The 23,331-nt window shown below is 40.7% G+C and overlaps 2 protein-coding genes across 2 annotated transcripts in view; both read left to right on the top strand.

Moving 5' to 3' along the window:
- LOC149908293 (cadherin-AgCad1-like) overlaps positions 1–4,237 on the top strand; it is a 36,408-nt gene extending 32,171 nt beyond the window's left edge. Inside the window, exon 35 of the mRNA XM_090102190.1 lies at positions 4,142–4,237. Within this exon, the coding sequence (XP_089958316.1) occupies positions 4,142–4,237 (96 nt within the window). The remainder of the gene's footprint in view (positions 1–4,141) is intronic.
- Positions 4,238–5,206: 969 nt separating this feature from the next.
- The window catches only part of LOC149908292 (potassium/sodium hyperpolarization-activated cyclic nucleotide-gated channel 2-like), a 44,103-nt gene continuing 25,978 nt past the window's right edge, over positions 5,207–23,331 (top strand). Inside the window, exons 1-4 of the mRNA XM_090102189.1 lie at positions 5,207–5,240; positions 5,580–5,775; positions 5,910–6,140; positions 7,423–7,597. Coding sequence (XP_089958315.1) covers positions 5,207–5,240; positions 5,580–5,775; positions 5,910–6,140; positions 7,423–7,597 — 636 coding nt within the window. The remainder of the gene's footprint in view (positions 5,241–5,579; positions 5,776–5,909; positions 6,141–7,422; positions 7,598–23,331) is intronic.

Genomic DNA, 23,331 nt, shown 5'->3' with positions numbered 1-23,331 from the left:
CTTATTGGCAATTTGTTCAGATATCAACAAAATGGATCTTATTGAATGTAAAGCTGTTGGATTACCAAAATAAATAAATAAATAAATAAATAAATAAATAAATGATGGGCGCACTTACATCCTCCGCGATGGTCCTTATTATACTGTTGGAACTGCCCCGCACTCTCCTTAAAAGAGAAGCTGTTTGTTTGCGAATGACGGCCCAGAAATCCGATGTGTGTGCTTGAGCAAACATCCCGGAGGCGCTGCAGAAGCGTGGCAGTTTCAACAGCATTCGGAAGGCATTGTTATACAGGACACGAAGAGCATTTAGCGATCGATCCGCATAGCTGGCCCATAGACTGCTCGTGTAGAGATTCTGACAGAACGCCTTAAAAAGCATTATTTTTACGTCCTTACTACAACGAGCAAATCTACGAGCCAACATATTGGCTCTAAACGCCAACGCTCGTCGCTCCCGCTCAATGTCCACATTGTCTCGGAGGTCATCGGTAAGCATATGCCCAAGGTATTTAAATTGTTTAACTCTTTCAATATCTACACCATTAAGAGCTATGGTGGAAGTACATTTAGGATACTTCATACTTACCGGTGTCCCCAAAAACAACATATTTACATTTATTTACATTGTATTTCAGACCATGTGCCTCAACGTATTTCTCACAAACCTTTAATAATTCCGACACAGCAGACGCAGTCGGAGCCAGCAACACCATATCATCGGCATAACTGATATTATTAACGCAGACACCTCCAATGCTGCAACCGACATGCGTACTGTTGAGCCCGACAATAAGGTCATTGATATACAAATTAAATAGCTTGGGAGACGAAAGTCCGCCTTGCCTAACACCACACTCAAGCCCATACACTTCGGAGTATGAGTTAGACCATCTAACAACATTTTGTTGGTTAGCATACCAGAATTTAAATATATTTAAAATGCCTACCGGTATACCCTTGTCCCTCAACTTCCCCCACAAGACGTCATACGACACAAGATCAAATGCCCTGGATAGGTCGAGGAAACAAGCATACACAGGAGTCCTACGCTTGTTGTAGTATTGAACAGTGTGCTTTAGACTCAAAATAGCGCTTTCAGTGGAGAGTCCGGGTCTAAAGCCGAACTGAGCGTCATGGAGGTTTAAAAAGCCATTAAGACTAGCATCAAGCACACTGTCCAGCACCTTGGCTAGAATCGTTGCGAGCGATATGGGGCGATAATTTCCCTTATCGGAGATGTCACCCGTCTTATTTTTAATCACAGGCACGACTACAGTTTTCATGAGAGCCGCGGGAAGATAGGCGTGGCTAATACATAAGGTGTAGAACATGGAAAGTATTCTCGGCAAATGACACCCCCCATACTTTAAATGTTCAACACTGAGCCCGTCATGTCCCGGAGATTTACCTCTACTCATGTTCTTTATGATAGATGAAACCTGCTTAGAAGAGACATGAAGCAGAAGCTCATCCCCACCCCTGCCGAGCTCCTCGTAAACCGCGGCTGAGGGCCCCAAAGGTGACCGCACTTTAAAGTGTTCTCTAAACATATTTGCTATATCTTCAGGTTGATTACGCCCCTCTACACTCACCGGCAAACTTGGCTTAATATCAAGTTTAGAAGTGGACTTCCAAAATTGAACAAAATTTTTTGAAGCCTGCTGTTCAGCTATAATGTCCATTTTAATTTGGTCTTGGTTATTCTGACACCATTTAAGTCGACTTTTAAAAATTTTTCGAGTAAAAGACATTTGATTATAAACAGGGCCAGAATTCGGACGCTGATGAGATACCCACAACTTGAAACCAAGTTTCGCCTCCCGGTGAGCTTCTCTCACATACCTATTCCACCCACATAATTTATTTCGTCTATCTTTTTTAGGGTGCCTTGCCTCGCAAGACAATACCGCCGCATCAGATAGACTCTGTACAATTTTACTATAGAGTCGATCTAAAACAATTCTATGCTCAGCCAAGGAACACGACCCTCCACTGCAACTGAACAGCTCTTGGGGGAGATCAATTTCTTTTAAACGGTCGTCACATATCTCGCGATAACTATCAATTTGAGAATCACTTCTTTCACCCCAAATAACCGAACTCCGATTCATGTCGCGGGTCATGTGCCGTGACCTCACAGCGCCTAAGTCACATTTAATAAATAAAGGCAAATGGTCTGACATATACACACCCTCGTCTATTCCTACGCTAACAATTGTATGCCAGGCAGACTGAGATACAACGCAATGATCCAACCACCGCCTACATCCGTGAGCCTCGCTGATGAATGTGTAGTTACTCGCAGACTCCCCTAATTTAATCACATCAGCACATATGAAGGACTGATCCGTGCAGAAATTAATCAACTCTTTATAAAAGAGTTCCTGGGGGTGGGCGTTAAAATCTCCTAGAATAAATACACATTCAACATCGCTACTCACTACGACTGCATTTATTTCACTAAGGACTTCTGTAAACTCATTAAGATTTAGTATCGAGTCCGTTGGCATATAAACAGAAAAGACAATTATTGCGCGGCCCCTTATTGTGGCTTTTATAGCAACCAACCGCGAACTACTACACTGTATTACTGTTACCGAGTCAAATATACCAACTCTCCAGAGAATGGCTACTCCCCCATAAGGTCTACCAGTCAGTAAGCCGGCTGATGTATCAACTGCTGATTTGCCAGTATATTCAAAGTTATTAGAAACAGTTCCAATAAACGGTATATCATGAGGTAGTAACCATGTCTCTTGTAAGGCTACCAAATCTGAATCACTACAAATCATACGAACACTATCAATAGACCTTTTAATCGATTTACAATTAAAAGAAGTAAATTTACAATACATTTTACTTTCTGAATCCATATTAATAACATTTTTATTTAATTTCAGTAGGACTTCGACCTTTCGCTTTATTTAAATATTGTACAAAGCGCCTGAAAGTTATGCCGTTAGGCCAAAAAGTGTCATTTAAAAATAAATTTAATTTATTTTTCGGCACGTACAATTTATACGCATTATATTGCCTTTTAATTTTCATATTAATCTTTTTAAGCGTTACACTTTCGCACGTTTTTTCTTTTATATAACTCACTATATCACTCTCACTAGTCTCAGTACTTACGTTTGATATAAACAGTGGCACCTTAACGTCTGCGGCTTTAAATTTATCCCCTTGTAAAGACGAGGCACAGCCTTTCATACCTAAAAATTTGTACCTTTTAGAAGATTTTTTGCGCACAACCTGCCATTCATTGTTTACATTAAGTTCATTTCGTTCACGTTTATCACTGGTGATCTCCGATACAATGTTATAAGTATTAGCCTGCGCAGGCGCGGGCGATGACAACTTATTATTTGCAGTAGATGAATCAGTCTCGCACGGAGCGCACGCGCGAGTAGCAACGCGCGATGTCGATCCGTCGATAGTGCACGAAACCGCGGTGGCCTCAATCTGCTTCGCTTTATGCACCATCTCGCTCGATCCCTTAAGGCCGTCGTATCCATTGCGCCTGCTCTCACGCGCTGTGTTCGAAACCGCGGTAGATATTGGTGCCTCCACGTGCCTTGTGTTTGCCGATACATTATTTTGCTCGTGCACGAAAGAGACAAAGTTATCTTGGCCGTCAGCTGACAACGGCGTTGAGTTCAATGCACTCGGACAGCGGTTATTGGACTTTGTACCCAACAGTGGTGACTTATTAACCGTTAGGCACTGCAAATTAACAATTTCGCTATTCATAAAAGCACTATCATGGGTACATGCACCTCCTCTCCTCGTATTAACATTTTTAAACGGATCAGTTAAAGATGCATGTTTTATGTTTTCAACTTCTTGCTTTAGTAAGTCAAATTTATCAATAGACACAAATTTCTCCTCCAATGAATTAAACTTAGTTTGTAGACAAAGGATATCCTTTAAGAGTCTAGTTGCATCTACGTGGTCAAAAGTGACCGGCGGAAGTTTGTGTAGGTCTTTTGCAACAAATATCGGGAATGTTTCTGCATTGTTATTTTTCATAACACAAATAATCTCGTCCAGGTCACGCGATATCTTTTTATTTCGTATTGAAAATATCAAGGATATTAATTATTATTAATGATATATTATGTAAGTATCTTATTTGCAGCCGGGAGACGACATTATCGCGACGCACAAAAACAACTTTGGTTTGAACTCGCCTCCCTTCAGCCAACAGTTCCCTGACAACTCGTTTAGACCTTAGTTTAGACGATAAGAAAAAATAATTTGGAAAATCCAAAAATGCACGCCTCATAATTTTTTTTGAATAAATATTTATTAATTATTATTTTTGTTTATTTAATAACAATTAAACCACATCGAATCAGACCCTGAAAAATGAAAGGGTTCTATTCCTGAGCATACTCAAGCGTAAGAGAAAAAAAAGACTCGATTAGTAAAGTATTTCGGTCGCTATCGTGTTAACAAGAAACAGGATCCGCACATACAGACACACGGACGTCCAAGACAGAACTTTTTTAAACTGTTTTTTAACTAGTTTAAATAACAAAAATGACATCAAAAATATCATGAACGTTAAAAATAGTGTTTTTTCTTAATATGTGTGTGTATGTATTATCTTACAAGTGCAATGTATGATACATAAAGACATTTTAAGTTTGAAAAATCAGATGTTTTGCGCGAAGTGACAGTAGTACCCACCTCAACGCTTCGCTTATGAGGCGTGCAATATACAATAAAAATATAAATACAACTAATAAGTAGGTACTATATGTATAAAATACTAACCACTAAACATGCCAAAAAAGGAGTACAAAAATTGTATTTCATAATTGTAATTGTAAGGATTATTCTACAATCTAAATCAATCAATATTATATTAATTATAGGTAAATAATATTCTATACCTAGATAATATTATAATTATGTAAATAATACGTCAGTGTTTATGATATTATTTTTATATTGTGAATAAATATATTTTAATGTAAACTGCTGTTTTATTTGAAACCACATTTGAAACCTTTTATGATTAACCTATTAGGACCTACCCAATATGAATCTCATTATGAACTAAACCACAACTAAACAGACCATGATCTGTAATTTTTGATAATCATTTTTAATAATAATTGTCACGTACAACATCGCATTTGCGCAAGCATTTGCTTTATTTACAAAAAAGTGTTAGGTAGATAATAAATAAGACGAAATGTTAACGAATCATAAATGTACATTGGGTCTCGGTAAGTACGGTATTATTCCCTTTTTTCCTGCATCTATATAGTCCCTGCTAAAGCATAGAATCTAGAAAACTGACCTATTTGATAACCTATTTGATCAATACAGATTTGATCATATTTTTTTAATTACAATTTATTATGCCGTATATATGTATTGTTTGTACTATTTTCGAAGTAACTAAATATAAAAAAGCAGCATTTATGCACACTTTCGTAACCTATTTGAACACGACCGAAACCTACAAAACATACGAACTATTTCATCATTTGTGCAATACATACAGCACTCTTGTTCACTTAGAACTTGTAAATCCATTTAAATCGAATAAACATCCGCCATAGACACGAATAGTGCGGTTCTTAAGAAGCGCGGACACTGGTACAACGTAATCAAATGCCTCCGCAAAGTCAGCCAGGTGTCCCTGCGGCACCCCAACACTTTCGACCACTATAGAAGCTATTCCACGGTTATAGCTGAACAGCAGAGACAGATATTTGAGGGTGGGAACTATGTGATACATCCATTGAGTCTGATTAGGTTGGTAAAAGTAATTTGAAATAATGAAACTAGAAACTATTAACAGTATAATAATCAAATCATATGATTTTAAGACTTAGGTATGTGTACAATGTTTGTTAAATTTTATAAATATTCAATTATTCACATTCCAGTCTATATTGGAACAGCGTATCATCAATACTGAACATCTTACACATGTGTGTGTCTACATTCCGGCTCAGCCATATCATTGACCACCCCCAATCCCCTCGACTGCACGACGTGGACATTTTGCTGCTGATTCTACACGCAATATCTCTATTGGATATTATTTTCAAATTCAATACTAGCTTCCCTGAGGATTATCCCGTAAATGTGGTTATGGATAGACGGAGAATTGCTTGGTAAGATACATGAACAGCGTCATAAATAAATATTCTATTTTTATAGGAAATCCATCAGGTAATGATATTAATTTTAAATGACTAAAAACATGTTATATCCTGTAAATAGATATATGTATGCGCAAAGAAGTTTTAGGTAGGTACATGTGTACAGTAAAACAGTCAATTAAGAAAATTTTTACCAAAGCTCGCAATACTTTAACGAAGAAAAAGCTCAGTTTCATGATATATTTAGGCGAGAAAAGACTTTTCCATTTGTTTCTAGAATCTAGACTTTTCTATTTGTTTCTAGCATTTAACCCTAGAAGCCTAATCTATATGGAACGTACACAAAGCCTTAATATACGTCTCAGAGGCGTACACATATAAAAGCCATTATTTTAGGTATATTATTTAATTATTATTGTTTTAACAAAGCGGAAATTTGAATTTGGGAAATAAACTAAAAATAAAACTACACTATTATCAATTATAACTATAATCAAAGTTGTTTATTACAACATAAAAAACAATATGCATAAATTGGAACAAAAAAATGTACTTCTTCAAAATCAACTTAAAACATATATTATTTTTATAAAGTATCAATTTTTTTTACGCTAATTATATATTTTTAGATAAAACATTACAACAAACCGGTCTATAAAGGATTAGTTTAACTTTAGGACCACACTACACATAAATCAACCTTGTGCTCGCCACACACAGATTTTTTTACATTTATTACACACAAATTTTGAAATTCATGGTTGGATTAGTTTCTGCAGAAGGCCCAGATTATTGTAATGACGCAACGAACTCAGACACCTCATTATTTTAGCCCTCCCTTTGAACGTCGTCGATAATATGGTCATCCTCAACTTCGGAACCTGAATCCTCGTGAGGACTGCCTTCTCCATTCAAAATTACGATAATGTCGTCTTTATTTAATAGATTGGACCGTAATATATTTATAACTGAAACAATTCCGAAAAAAGATATAAAATACACAAAAAACAATCAAAAGTAAAATCACTTAATCTTAGTTAAAAGTTACACAAAGCCTAAACATACGTCTCGCAGGCATGCAACACTTCGATAAATCAAAAATGGCGGGACTTACCATAACGATACAGACACCGTCCTCTAGCTCCCGTCGGCCACTGAGATAACTAAAAAGTACGACGCGCTAGCTTCAACCGTTAGAAAGAGACATCCAATATTCGAATTTTTGTACGCCTCGCAGGCGTAGATTAGGCTTCTAGGGTTAATTGACCTTAACACGGCATTAATTTTATTTCAGTCGTTACATCCATTTCTGGTTTTGGGTGGATTTTGTTTCAAGTATCCCATTCTCATTTGTACTCTTACACATTAACTTCAACGAAAAACGATGGCTTCTTCTTGCCCACATGCTACCTCTATTCAAAACGTTACGACTAAGATCGTCGCTAACGAATATACACACATTATTAAAGGTAAAATAAATTATTGGGTTCAAATTATTTTTTATTTTTCATGGTGCAAAGTTATTTTTCATGGTGTTAATTAAAATGAATAGATGTAGGTACATACTTACTTCTTTCTAAGTTTAATGTTGCAGAGCAAAAATATTCTTTGTGTACATCTTCTTTCCATCTCTATCAATACGAAATCTGCAATCCCATATCAGAAATCTGAGTTAGAGTTTAAAACATCAGAAAATGTAGAACGAATATTTTTTTTTTTTTTTTTTTTTTTTTATTGTACAATAGGGGAGCGCTTGGCCACAATCTCGCCTGATGGTAAGCTGAGATGTGGCCTAAGATGGAGCGCGCTTCCCTAAAATGTACCTGTTCACTCTCCTCTTGAAGACCTCCAAATTGTACTCGTCGGGGAACACAGATTCAGGAAGCATGTTCCAGTCCCTAGCGGTTCGAATAAAGAATGACGATCCGAACCGCTTTGTCCGGGTAAATGGAACGTCAACCATGTGGCGATGCCTAGAATCTGTGCGCCTCGACGAACGATGGAAAAATGGGGATGGCGGAATTAGGTCGTGCAATTCCGCAGCGCACTCTCCAAAGTGTATCCGGTAAAAAACCGATAAACTTGCCACTCTGCGACGGTGGGCGAGGCTCTGGAGTTTTTTGCCTACTAGCTCATCGTCGTTTATTAGCCTCTTGGCACGCCTCTCTATCGCCTCAAGTGTCTCCAGCTGGTATTTGGCAGATCCATCCCAGAGGTGAGAGCAGTATTCCATGCACGAACGGACCTGTGCTTGATAGAGGTTGAGCAACTGTCCCGGGCTGAAATACTGCCTCACCTTTGCCAGTATACCAAGCTTTTTTGAGGCTACTTGGGCTTTTGATTCAATGTATGAACCAAAGTTGAGAGTAGGCGTTAAGGTGATACCAAGAAGCTCGAGGTGGTCAGTTATCGGTACGGATACACTTTGGAAGGACGGAGTTAAGTTGAATGGACTCCGTTTAGCGGTGAATAGACACGCCTGGGTCTTGGTCGCATTGAACTTGACCAGATTGGCCTCGCCCCATTCGGAGACTGCCTGTAAGGACAAGTTCATGCGTTCGACCATCGCCTCCCGCAGAGACTGGATTTGTGCCGTACTGGCTCGCGCGCTGGATGCGTATCTCTCCACAACGGTGCTATCGTCTGCGTACCCATAGATACCGGGTTTCAGCAGATCGTTAATGTGTAGCAGGAATAGTGTTGCGGAGAGAACTGATCCCTGAGGGACCCCGGCATTAATAGCCAATTGGTCGGACGAGCAACCGTCGACGACTACTCGAATCGACCGGTCTCTCAAGAAATCTGAGATCCATGCGCAAAAACCAGTAGGCAGACCGTACGATGGAAGCTTGCCAATAAGACTATCATGCCAGACCCTATCGAAGGCCTTCGAGATATCGAGGGAGACAGCGAGTGCTTCACCATGATTCTCGATGGCCTCACTCCAGATATAGGTGGCATACGCTAGAAGATCCCCAGTGGACCGATTTCGGCGAAATCCGTATTGGCGGTCACTGAGTAGATCGTTCGCTTCTAGGTGTGCCATTAGCCTGCTGTTCAGTACACGCTCCATAGTCTTACAGAGTATGGACGTGACTGAAATTGGCCTATAATTGGAGGGGTCGGCACGACTGCCTTTTTTGGGCACAGGCTGCACGTTGGCAAGTTTCCATGATTTCGGTACTTTTCCAGTCATCATCGAAAGGCGAAAGAGGCGTGTCAAGACAGGAGCGAGCTCAGGCGCACAGGTTTTAAGCACTATGGCTGGTATTCCATCAGGGCCACTAGCTTTGTTCACGTCAAGATTTCGCAGCGTTTTCAGAACCTCAGTCTGACGGATGCGAATTTCTGGCATGCTCACCTCGCATCCAGGTAGACTGGGAGGTTTGGCGCTTGCGGGATCTAGACGTGAATTTTCTGCGAACAGAGTAGCTAGTAGGTTCGCTTTCTCCGTGGCAGTGTGAGCCAGCGACCCATCTGGTTTCAGCAGTGGAGGAAGTGAGGGGCGGCAGAAATTCGATTCAACCGACTTTGCCAGGGACCAAAACGCTTTGCTACCAGAAGGGTAAGAAGCCAGTTTGTTCCCTATACGGCTAACGTGGTCAAATCGAGCTTTCCGTAGAGCCTTTTTGCAGGACTTGGCGGCCCGGTTGAAGGCTTTCTTCTTCTCAGATACGTCCTTGGCCTTGCGGTGTCGAGCATCAGCCCAGGCTAGATATGCTTCATGTTTAAGCGCTTCAGCGCGTCTACATTCAGCTCTGAACCAGGGTTGAGCTTTGCTGGACGTGGCTACATCGGAGAATGGAATGTAGTACTCCATTCCCTGCCGCAGCACATCAGTCACAGCATCCGCACAGGTTGAAGGGTCTTCAGAAGAAAAGCAAACAGGCCGCCAGGGATAAGATGCAAAGAAAGAACGCATCTCGTCCCAATCTGCTGACTTGTATCGCCACACGCGCCGAGAGCCCCTGGGACTGGGATCGGGCGGCGAGTAGACAGATACAGATTTCACCAGACAGTGGTCGGAGCTGCCAAGCGGCGATGAAATCGCTACCGAGTAACGGTCTGGATCGGTTGTCAGCAGAAGATCCAAGCAATTGGCTGTATGGCTCTCAACATCAGGAACCCGCGTCGCTCCTTGAACCAGCTGGGTGAGATTTAACGCTATAGCGAGTTTACGCGTCTCTCTCCCAGCGAGGTCAGTGCACTGGTATGGGTATAGCCACTCCTGGTGGTGGGCATTAAAATCCCCCAGAAGCACTAGCTGAGCGGAAGGGTATTTGTGTTGAGCAGCATCCGCCGCCTCACTTAGGTACTCTGTGAGCCTGATCGTCTCCTGGTCTCCGCTGTGCGCTCGGTAGACACAAGCATAGATGAGTTTCTCTAGGCCTGTGTCCACCAGCATCCAAAGTACAGAGAAATGGGGGTCTTCAAGGTAACGGAGACGCCGACAGCAGATGTCGTCACGTACGTACGCGCACACACCTGACCGAGCTTTAAAGTTATGCTCCAGGGTGTAGCCGGGATACGATAGGTACGCCTGATCAGACGGACATCTAATCTGCGTCTCCGTGAGGAACAAGATACAAGGCTTGCTAGTCTCTAGGTGGAAGTGGACTGCAACGAGGTTGGAGTGTAGACCTCTGATGTTAGTGAGGTCTACTTTCAGCGAGAGGGAGTGCTGCCGCTGTACAACGTTTTTCTTGTACCTTGTCTTTTTCATTATTTTAATGGTGGGAATATACAGTCATGTACCTACCTACTCTACAAACTTTTGATGTTTTTCTCTCATCAACATTCTTCGTTACGTACGTTACGTTTGTGTTCATAAGCAGGGCCGGATCTACTCATGGGCTTTATTGGCTGCAGCCCAGGGCCCCGAGGTTAAAAGGGCCCCCAAACCCCGATAAAAAAAAATAGGCGATAATTTGAAAAAAAAAAATCTGTAGTTTTCGAAAAACAAATTGATGAAAAATCGCATACCTACTTCAATAACTTTTGCTAACATGTAAAAGGATGTTTGCATGTTGATTTTCAACTTATAGAAAATAAATCTTATTTATTGAAACTATTTGGTTATTTAATATATTGTATGCCGTAGCCATATCGTAGATTTGCTCATTTCATGAAATGATTAATCATTACACGAAATGGTCGCATTTCATGAAATGGTTAATTGTCTATTGGCCACAACATGATGTGGTTTGAGCAGATTAATGATAAGAAATCGTTTCTCGATATGGGCAACTAAACGCGCGGTTTTTTCACGCGCGGTTTACATAGTTACATTAATCTTTCGTAGAGGCGCTGCAAGCGCTGTGTTTATGTGTGAAGATGGCGCCCGCTGGCGAAAATTTTATTATTCGCAGTTAATAACTTCATAATTCGTTTGCTCGTTCGTTTAATTAAAATATGAAGAAAGTCATAGCAAAGAATTTACGACGAAGAGTTTTTAAAATATTCTGAATATTAAATATTTAAATATTATTTTAATATTTTATGGACTCCCTATATTTTATACGATCTGGCCAAATGTGGATGACAAAATCGTGAAACGTTGACGATTCAACGATTTGGTCAAACTATGTAAGCCACATCATGAAATGCGACCATTTCGTGAAATAATCAATCATTACATATCATTCACATTCACATTCACATTCACATTCACATTCACATTCACATTCACATTCACATTCACATTGTTCGTTGTTCGTTGTTCGTTGTTCGTTGTTCGTTGTTCGTTGTTCGTTGTTCGTTGTTCGTTGTTCGTTGTTCGTTGTTCGATGTTCGTTGTTCGGTGTTTGTGTTTGTGTTTGTGTTTGTGTATGTTCACATCCACATCCACATCCACATCCACATCCACATCCACATCCACATCCACATCCACATTCACATCCACATCCACATCCACATCCACATCCACATCCACATCTGCATCCACATCCACATCCACATCCACATCCACATCCACATCCACATCCACATCCACATCCACATCCACATCCACATCCACATCCACATCCACATCCACATCCACATCCACATCCACATCCACATCCACATCCACATCCACATCCGCATCCGCATCCGCATCCACATTCACATTCACATTCACATTCACATTGTTCGTTGTTCGTTGTTCGTTGTTCGTTGTTCGTTGTTCGTTGTTCGTTGTTCGTTGTTCGTTGTTCGTTGTTCGTTGTTCGTTGTTCGCTGTTCACTGTTCGTTGTTCGTTGTTCGTTGTTCGTTGTTCGATGTTCGATGTTCGGTGTTTGTGTTTGTGTTTGTGTTTGTGTTTGTGTTTGTATTTGTGTTTGTGTTTGTGTTTGTGTTTGTGTATGTTCACATTCACATTCACATTCACATTCACATTGTTCGTTGTTCGTTGTTCGTTGTTCGTTGTTCGTTGTTCGTTGTTCGTTGTTCGTTGTTCGCTGTTCGTTGTTCGTTGTTCGTTGTTCGTTGTTCGTTGTTCGTTGTTCGATGTTCGATGTTCGTTGTTCGGTGTTTGTGTTTGTGTTTGTGTATGTTCACATTCACATTCACATTCACATTCACATTCACATTCACATTCACATTCACATTCACATTCACATTCACATTCACATTCACATTCACATTCACATTCACATTCACATTCACATTCACATTCACATTCACATTCACATTCACATTCACATTCACATTCACATTCACATTCACATTCACATTCACATTCACATTCACATTCACATTCACATTCACATTCACATTCACATTCACATTCACATTCACATTGTTCGTTGTTCGTTGTTCGTTGTTCGTTGTTCGTTGTTCGTTGTTCGTTGTTCGTTGTTCGTTGTTCGTTGTTCGTTGTTCGTTGTTCGTTGTTCGTTGTTCGTTGTTCGTTGTTCGTTGTTCGTCGTTCGTTGTTCGATGTTCGTTGTTCGGTGTTTGTGTTTGTTCACATTCACATTCACATTCACATCAACATCCACATCCACATCCACATCCACATCCATATCCACATCCACATCCACATCCACATCCGCATCCGCATCCGCATCCGCATCCGCATCCGCATCCGCATCCGCATCCGCATTCACATTCACATTCACATTCACATTGTTCGTTGTTCGTTGTTCGTTGTTCGTTGTTCGTTGTTCGTTGTTCGTTGTTCGTTGTTCGTTGTTCATTGTTCGTTGTTCGTTGTTCGTTGTTCGTTGTTCGTTGTTCGTTGTTCGTTGTTCGATGTTCGTTGTTCGGTGTTTGTGTTTGTGTTTGTGTTTGTGTTTGTGTTTGTGTTTGTGTTTGTGTTTGTGTTTGTGTTTGTGTTTGTGTTTGTGTTTGTGTTTGTGTTTGTGTTTGTGTTTGTGTTTGTGTTTGTGTTTGTGTTTGTGTTTGTGTATGTTCACATCCACATCCACATCCACATCCACATCCGCATCCGCATCCGCATCCGCATCCGCATTCACATTCACATTCACATTCACATTCACATTCACATTGTTCGTTGTTCGTTGTTCGTTGTTCGTTGTTCGTTGATCCAAGTGATCCTAAGGCGATCCGTGATTCAGCCAGTCTATCTCTTGTACGATATGGAGTCACACGTACAACGGCGGCGTCTTGCCGTTGCAGCAGTAACTTTTATTATACTGAAATGTTTGCGCAAAAAATCAAAAAAAGAAATCGACGGTTTTGGGTGAAACAATTTTACAAAAATCGATTGGAATCTGGGACTCAGCTGTACGCAGAGTTAGTTTCAGATGAAGTGGAACACAATTTTGCAAGAATGAATGCTAATCAATTTGAGATATTGTGTTCATTATTGGATAACAAGCTAAGAAAGAATGATACAAATTATAGAGATGCCATTACTGTGAAGGAAAGATTACTACTAACATTGAGATTTTTAGCAACTGGAGATTCGTACGTCAGTTTGCAGTATCTCTTCCGCATTTCTAAACAGTCTATATCATTAATTATTCCTGAAGTTTGTGAAGCCATCATTGACCTGTTAAATGATTATGTAAAGGTAAGTAAAACCATACTTTTTTACTCAATAAAAAATTAGTGTATTTCAATCATATTTTTAAAGAAGTAACATGTTTACTTTCTGAGGTGAGGTGGATCGCGCGAACCAAAACACAACCGTCCACACCGCGCGCATCACGCAACTGAGTCACCTTTGAAGCGGGTACAAAAACCGCCCGCTAACGGATCGCACGAGGTAGGGAGCGCGAGCTCCAAAACGCGTGCATGGATCGCGCGCGGCACGTCCACACCGCCCGCATCTTTGGATCGCGCGCGGCAACGCTAGAACAATATTTTGTAGACTTCCACAACAACCATAGGATACTTCTATCTTTTAACGATCACTCTCATGAGTATTTTGCATTCAATAGATATGATCAAATTAAGAAAAAATACAATAACATAAAGACAGCCTTTCAAAATTATAAATCTTTAGAAAACCCTGAATTACAACCTCCAACCTTTCAAACCCCGTCAACCTCTCATGAATATCAAGAAAAACCTCCCAACAATATCTCTAATATGAATAAAACGGAAGACCTTATGAAAAAACAAACAACCAATTTTAAGGCTTTTTTGCGAACTATTTCAAACATAAACCTTGATCTTATGTCGGAAAAGTGGGAATTTGAGGATATCCTAAAGTCCTTGCAAATCCGCTGGTCGGCAATTGATACCTTGCATTGGGAATTAGAAAACGAATTGAGTGGAACGAACGCAGAATATGAAGAACAATTTACTAATTATGAAAAACATTACTATAAGTTAAAAAAAGATATTAATAAAAAGATGTATTCCCTATCACATATAGAGAAATCAACCCCAAAAGTGGAGCTGCCTACATTCGAAGGAAATTACATGCAATGGGTTTCCTTTAAAGATCTATTTACGGAAACTATTCACAATAATCCGTCCCTGTCTAATGCACAAAAGTTACAGTTTCTCAAGAGTAAAGTTAAGGGCGAGCCTGAAAAAATGATCCAACATCTCCAAATCAGCTCCGACAATTATCTCATATCTTGGAATATTCTCAGTCATCGTTACGATAATAAGCGATTAATCTTTACATCTCATCTTAATAATCTCTTAAATATCCCTAATATTCAATATCAGTCGTATCAACATATTAAACGGATTCATGATGTTACATATGAGAGCATTAATGCAATTGAAAACCTTGGAATTAACGTGTCATCTTGGGACCCTTTTCTTGTTTGTATATTATCTCAGAAGTTAGACCCAGAGACATACAATGATTATACGCAATCCTTAAAGTCGCCCAGAGAGATACCTGTATTGCAAGACTTTTTACAGTATTTAGAAACTAAGTTTATGACTCTAGAGACCTCACGAAAAAAGCATGAAAGCTACACTACAAAAGCATTTAATCAACCATCCAATCAGCATACACATTTAAGAAACTTGAATAATCAATCCTCATTTTCTAAAAATTATAATAATAAATTTAAACAGAGTTTTAATAATCCATATTCTACAAATCATGCTATTTCGCAAGTAACTTATTCCAATAATATAACAAATGTAAAACGCAAGCGGTGTCCGATGTGCAATTCTAGCGAACATCGCCTTTATACATGTCCGACGTTATTGCAAATGCATCCTTATGAGCGAAGAAAAACGGTTGAAAACATGAAACTTTGCCTCAACTGCCTACATTACCACGAAGGAATGAAATGCTTTTCAAAGATATTGTGTAAGCAATGTAATAAAAATCATAATACCCTTTTACATGAATGTTTCACGTCACAAAATATGACACCGGAAGCCTCACGTTCAAGGTTACACGGGGCCCATTCGAAACCTTTACGCCAGCAACATGAAAATATGAACACATTAGTATCCCTTCCATGCGAAATACCTATTACCCGCTACTGCAATTATCAAGGTATCAGATGGATCTCACCTTAACACGAGAGCGCTTCTAGATCAGTGCTCACAAATCTCAACTTTAAAAAATACCCCGTAAATATGAATATATCAATATAATCTTAATTTAAATAGCAACATCCAGCAGTTATAGGAAATGAAGGATGAAGCTTACTCTAAATCTTACTTTAAATCTATCTCAGGAAGACCTTTAAAAGAAAATTTCGAAGAAAAATTCGGTGCGTCATAAAACCCCATCCCAATCTCATCTCATTAAAGTTAAAAATATATCTCTTTATCTCAATCTCACATCTTATCTTTTATCCCATTACATCCGCATTCACATTCACATTCACATTCACATTGTTCGTTGTTCGTTGTTCGTTGTTCGTTGTTCGATGTTCGGTGTTTGTGTTTATGTTTGTGTTTGTGTATGTTCACATTCACATTCACATTCACATTCACATTCACATCCGCATCCGCATTCACATTCACATTCACATTCACATTCACATTCACATTGTTCGTTGTTCGTTGTTCGTTGTTCGTTGTTCGTTGTTCGTTGTTCGTTGTTCGTTGTTCGTTGTTCGTTGTTCGTTGTTCGTTGTTCGATGTTCGTTGTTCGGTGTTTGTGTTTGTGTTTGTGTTTGTGTTTGTGTTTGTGTATGTTCACATTCACATCCACATTCACATTCACATCCACATCCACATCCACATCCATATCCACATCCACATCCACATCCACATCCACATCCACATCCACATCCGCATCCGCATCCGCATCCGCATCCGCATCCGCATCCGCATCCGCATCCGCATCCGCATTCACATTCACATTCACATTGTTCGTTGTTCGTTGTTCGTTGTTCGTTGTTCGTTGTTCGTTGTTCGTTGTTCGTTGTTCGTTGTTCGTTGTTCGTTGTTGTTCGTTGTTCGTTGTTCGATGTTCGTTGTTCGTTGTTCGGTGTTTGTGTTTGTGTTTGTGTTTGTGTTTGTGTTTGTGTATGTTCACATTCACATTCACATTCACATTCCTTGCCAAAGCCATCCAGGGGAACTTTTGTAAATCGTCCTTCCCACCACTAAGCAGAGATAACGATACTTTGGCTCACACCGCTAAAGAGAAAGCCGATACACTGGTTTCCCTCTTTGCGTCGAATTCGACTTTGGACGATGAAAGAAGGGCACCACCTACTATCCCACGCTGCAAGAACACCATGCCAGATGTTAAATTTACCCAACGTGCCGTGCGTAAAGCCCTTTCTTCCCTTGACGTAAACAAGTCGAATGGGCCCGATGGGATCCCTGCTGTTGTTCTTAAAACTTGTGCTCCTGAGTTGGCTCCAGTTTTAACGCGCTTGTTCCGGTGTTCTTATACCTCAAGCAAAGTCCCAGGCTCTTGGAAGACTGCCTTAATACACCCAATACCTAAGAAAGGCTTACGCTCTGACCCAAAGAACTACAGGCCGATTGCTGTTACCTCCTTATTCTCAAAAGTGATGGAATCTATCATCAACTGCCAGATGTTGCGGTACCTAGAAGATCATCAGCTGTTAAGTGACCATCAATACGGATTTCGTCACAGCCGCTCAGCTGGTGATCTTTTAGTTTACCTAACACATCGATGGGCGTCAGCAATTGAGAGTAAGGGGGAAGCCATGGCAGTTAGTTTAGATGTAGCGAAAGCGTTTGACAGGGTGTGGCACAAGGGGCTTCTCTCCAAGTTGCCTTCGTACGGCCTTCCTGAGAGACTTTGTAACTGGATCGCCAGTTTCCTCACAGCGCGAAGCATCAAGGTCGTTGTCGACGGATCATGCTCAGTACCCATGCCTGTGAATGCTGGTGTTCCACAGGGCTGCGTGTTGTCGCCGACGCTATTCCTCTTGCACATCAATGATATGTTGCAAATACGTGATATACATTGTTATGCGGACGATAGCACGGGCGATGCCGCTTATACCGGCGTTGCAAATATCTCTCAGGAGCAAGTGGACCAACACCGGAAAGAACTTGTGTCCAAAATTGAGAAATCTCTCGACGAAATCTCAACATGGGGGCATAATAATTTAGTTGAGTTCAACCCCTCTAAAACACAAGTTTGCGCTTTTACTGCTAAAAAGAAGCCTTTTGTCATCACGCCTAAATTCCAGAACACTCTTCTCAAGGCCACGCCTAGTATCGGAATCCTCGGGGTCGACATTGCGAGCGACGTTCAGTTCAGGGGTCATTTGGAAGATAAGGCTAAATTAGCCTCAAAGAAGCTAGGGGTGCTCGCTAGAGCGAAACAGTACTTCACGCCAGCTCATCGCCTTCAACTTTACAAGGCCCAAGTTAGGCCACATATGGAGTACTGTTCTCACCTCTGGGCTGGAGCACCCCAATACCAGCTACTTCCTTTTGACCGCCTTCAACGTCGAGCCACTCGAATCGTCGACCGACCCGAGCTCACCGATCGGCTGGATCCGCTCGCGCTGCGACGTGACGTTGCATCGCTGTGCGTATTTTACCGTATTTACAATGGGGAGTGTTCTGATGAACTATTTAAATTAATACCCGCCGCGCAATTCCACAACCGCACTGCACGACACAAATTAAAATACCATCCACACCACCTGGATGCATGGCGTTCGTCTACTGTGCGTTTCCGTAGACATTTCCTGCCAAGAACAACGCAGTTGTGGAATAAATTACCAGCTTCAGTGTTTCCTAATTATTACGACATGAGCACCTTCAAGAAGAAAGCCTATTCCTCTCTTAAAAACCAGCAAAAAGCTTGTAGTAGAGTCCCTGACACTGCGAACGCTCATGGGCGGCGACAACCTCGCAGAAGGTGAGTCGTCTGCTCTTTTGCTGGATTTGACATAAAAAAAAAAAAAAAAAAAAAAAAAAAAAAAAAAAAAACATTCACATCCGCATCCGCATCCGCATCCGCATCCGCATTCACATTCACATTCACATTGTTCGTTGTTCGTTGTTCGTTGTTCGTTGTTCGTTGTTCGTTGTTCGATGTTCGTTGTTCGGTGTTTGTGTTTGTGTTTGTGTTTGTGTTTGTGTATGTTCACATTCACATTCACATTCACATCCACATCCACATCCACATCCACATCCACATCCACATCCACATCCACATCCACATCCGCATCCGCATCCGCATCCGCATCCGCATCCGCATCCGCATCCGCATCCGCATTCACATTCACATTCACATTCACATGCACATTCACATTCACATTGTTCGTTGTTCGTTGTTCGTTGTTCGTTGTTCGTTGTTCGTTGTTCGTTGTTCGTTGTTCGTTGTTCGATGTTCGTTGTTCGGTGTTGGTGTTTGTGTTTGTGTTGGTGTTTGTGTTTGTGTTTGTGTTTGTGTTTGTGTTTGTGTTTGTGTTTGTGTTTGTGTATGTTCACGTTCACATTCACATTCACATTCACATCCGCATCCGCATCCGCATCCGCATTCACATTCACATTCACATTGTTCGTTGTTCGTTGTTCGTTGTTCGTTGTTCGTTGTTCGTTGTTCGTTGTTCGTTGTTCGTTGTTCGTTGTTCGTTGTTCGTTGTTCGTTGTTCGATGTTCGTTGTTCGGTGTTTGTGTTTGTGTTTGTGTATGTTCACATTCACATTCACATTCACATCCACATCCACATCCACATCCACATCCACATCCACATCCACATCCGCATCCGAATCCGCATCCGCATCCGCATCCGCATCCGCATTCACATTCACATTCACATTCACATTCACATTCACATTGTTCGTTGTTCGTTGTTCGTTGTTCGTTGTTCGTTGTTCGTTGTTCGATGTTCGGTGTTTGTGTTTGTGTTTGTGTTTGTGTTTGTGTTTGTGTATGTTCACATTCACATTCACATTCACATTCACATTCACATTCACATCCACATCCACATTCACATTCACATTCACATTGTTCGTTGTTCGTTGTTCGTTGTTCGTTGTTCGTTGTTCGTTGTTCGTTGTTCGTTGTTCTTGTTCGTTGTTCGTTGTTCGTTGTTCGTTGTTCGTTGTTCGATGTTCGTTGTTCGGTGTTTGTGTTTGTGTTTGTGTTTGTGTTTGTGTATGTTCACATTCACATTCACATTCACATCCACATCCACATCCACATCCACATCCACATCCATATCCACATCCACATCCACATCCACATCCACATCCGCATCCGCATCCGTATCCGCATCCGCATCCGCATCCGCATCCGCATCCGCATTCACATTCACATTCACATTCACATTGTTCGTTGTTCGTTGTTCATTGTTCGGTGTTTGTGTTTGTGTTTGTGTATGTTCACATCCACATCCACATCCACATCCGCATCCGCATCCGCATCCGCATCCGCATCCGCATTCAAATTCACATTGTTCGTTGTTCGTTGTTCGTTGTTCGATGTTCGTTGTTCGGGGTTTGTGTTTGTGTTTGTGTATGTTCACATCCACATCCGCATCCGCATCCGCATCCGCATCCGCATTCACATTCACATTGTTCGTTGTTCGTTGTTCGTTGTTCGTTGTTCGTTGTTCGTTGTTCGTTGTTCGTTGTTCGTTGTTCGTTGTTCGTTGTTCGTTGTTCGTTGTTCGTTGTTCGTTGTTCGTTGTTCGTTGTTCGTTGTTCGTTGTTCGTTGTTCGTTGTTCGTTGTTCGTTGTTCGTTGTTCGTTGTTCGATGTTCGTTGTTCGGTGTTTGTGTTTGTGTTTGTGTTTGTGTTTGTGTATGTTCACATTCAAATTCACATTCACATCCACATCCACATTCACATTCACATTCACATCCACATCCACATCCACATCCACATCCACATCCACATCCGCATCCGCATCCTAATCCGCATCCGCATTCACATTCACATTCACATTCACATTCACATTGTTCGTTGTTCGTTGTTCGTTGTTCGTTGTTCGTTGTTCGTTGTTCGTTGTTCGTTGTTCGTTGTTCGTTGTTCGTTGTTCGTTGTTCGTTGTTCGTTGTTCGTTGTTCGTTGTTCGTTGTTCGTTGTTCGTTGTTCGTTGTTCGTTGTTCGTTGTTCGTTGTTCGTTGTTCGTTGTTCGATGTTCGTTGTTCGGTGTTTGTGTTTGTGTTTGTGTTTGTGTTTGTGTATGTTCACATCCAAATCCACATCCACATCCGCATCCGCATCCGCATCCGCATCCGCATCCGCATCCGCATTCACATTCACATTCACATTCACATTGTTCGTTGTTCGTTGTTCGTTGTTCGTTGTTCGTTGTTCGTTGTTCGTTGTTCGTTGTTCGTTGTTCGTTGTTCGTTGTTCGTTGTTCGTTGTTCGTTGTTCGTTGTTCGTTGTTCGTTGTTCGATGTTCGTTGTTCGGTGTTTGTGTTTGTGTTTGTGTTTGTGTTTGTGTTTGTGTTTGTGTTTGTGTTTGTGTTTGTGTATGTTCACATTCACATTCACATCCACATCCACATCCACATTCACATTCACATTCACATCCACGTCCACATCCACATCCACATCCACATCCACATCCGCATCCGCATCCGCATCCGCATCCGCATTCACATTCACATTCACATTCACATTGTTCGTTGTTCGTTGTTCGTTGTTCGTTGTTCGTTGTTCGTTGTTCATTGTTCGTTGTTCGTTGTTCGTTGTTCGTTGTTCGATGTTCGTTGTTCGTTGTTCGTTGTTCGTTGTTCGTTGTTCGTTGTTCGTTGTTCGTTGTTCGTTGTTTGTGTTTGTGTTTGTGTTTGTGTATGTTCACATCCACATCCACATCCACATCAGCATCCGCATCCGCATTCACATTCACATTCACATTCACATTGTTCGTTGTTCGTTGTTCGTTGTTCGTTGTTCGTTGTTCGTTGTTCGTTGTTCGTTGTTCGTTGTTCGTTGTTCCTTGTTCGTTGTTCGTTGTTCGTTGTTCGTTGTTCGTTGTTCGTTGTTCGTTGTTCGTTGTTCGTTGTTCGTTGTTCGATGTTCGGTGTTTGTGTTTGTGTTTGTGTTTGTGTATGTTCACATTCACATTCACATTCACATCCACATCCACATCCACATCCACATCCACATCCACATCCACATCCACATCCACATCCACATCCGCATTCACATTCACATTCACATTCACATTCACATTGTTCGTTGTTCGTTGTTCGTTGTTCGTTGTTCGTTGTTCGTTGTTCGTTGTTCGTTGTTCGTTGTTCGATGTTCGTTGTTCGGTGTTTTTGTTTGTGTTTGTGTTTGTGTTTGTGTATGTTCACATTCACATTCACATTCACATCCACATCCACATAGGGCATGCACCCGGGTTTACCCGGTTCCGAAAAACCCGGGTAAACCCGGGTTTTTTGATGATCTTAAGAACCGGGTCTGAATAGTATGAAACCCGGTTCTCCCGGTTCCGACCAAAATATTAAAATATAAAGTATTAGGTATTTATATTTTGCTGCATTATTTTAACAAATTTATTCTATCTGGCAACGTCAGACTCACGTGCATCGCGAATTTTCGTGCCACGCCTCAAGCTAGGCTCTGATTGGTTGTCTAACCTTAGATGCTATAAGTTTCCTACGGGTGTATTACCAAAAAAAAATTAGGCTTCGAAAATGACAAATTAGGCTACTGAAATATTTGTATTAGATTTGTCGTGAATTTAAAAAGCTCTAGATTTTACTGTTTCATATAATGATCCAGTCATGTTTTTGTTTTTGGTATCAAGCTGAAATTTATATCGAATACGTCTTCGGTCCCTTGATGCTGTGAAAAAGTCAAACTCACAAGCCAACGCATCAAAAGATACAGCCGTAAATGCTGAAAATTTTCACAAATTTCGACATTCGCATGGGACTCAAAACCTACAGGGTACTTCACATGAACACAGAGCCTTTAAATTTGGTAAAAGTAACGTCTTATAACACAGATAAAGGAAAAATTGCTAGAAACATAAATTTTAAAGTTACAACATTATAAAAAATAGGTTTGTTCGGAGCCCTCAGAGCGCGAGTCCGAATCGCACTTGGCCGGTTTTTTGCTTTACAGTTTGCAGTTAATGAATAAGGTTTAAGTTTATATGTGATATTATGATAACAAGGTACTTTTATAAGACTGATAAATAAAGAGAAGTATTGAAATTTTGTTTCTTTATCATCATCATCATCATCAATACATATAATAAAATTCTAGAAAAGTGGTGTCTGTACAATGAAAATATGTAAAAAAAATTTAGCAGGGGTTATTACTAAATCGATCCCAAACCCAAAACTGTCGTTAAAATTTTTTTTGTCTGTTTGTCTGTTTGTCTGTATGTTTGAACACGCTAATCTCAGAA

This window comes from Colias eurytheme, chromosome 5 (genome assembly GCF_061535395.1).
Source record: "Colias eurytheme isolate Ceu_HAF_F1 chromosome 5, ilColEury1 Martin Lab GWU primary, whole genome shotgun sequence".
In the NCBI taxonomy this organism is placed as follows: domain Eukaryota; kingdom Metazoa; phylum Arthropoda; class Insecta; order Lepidoptera; family Pieridae; genus Colias; species Colias eurytheme.
The sequence above is the reverse complement of the archived record's forward strand: the minus strand, read 5'-3'. Positions and strand labels throughout refer to the sequence as shown.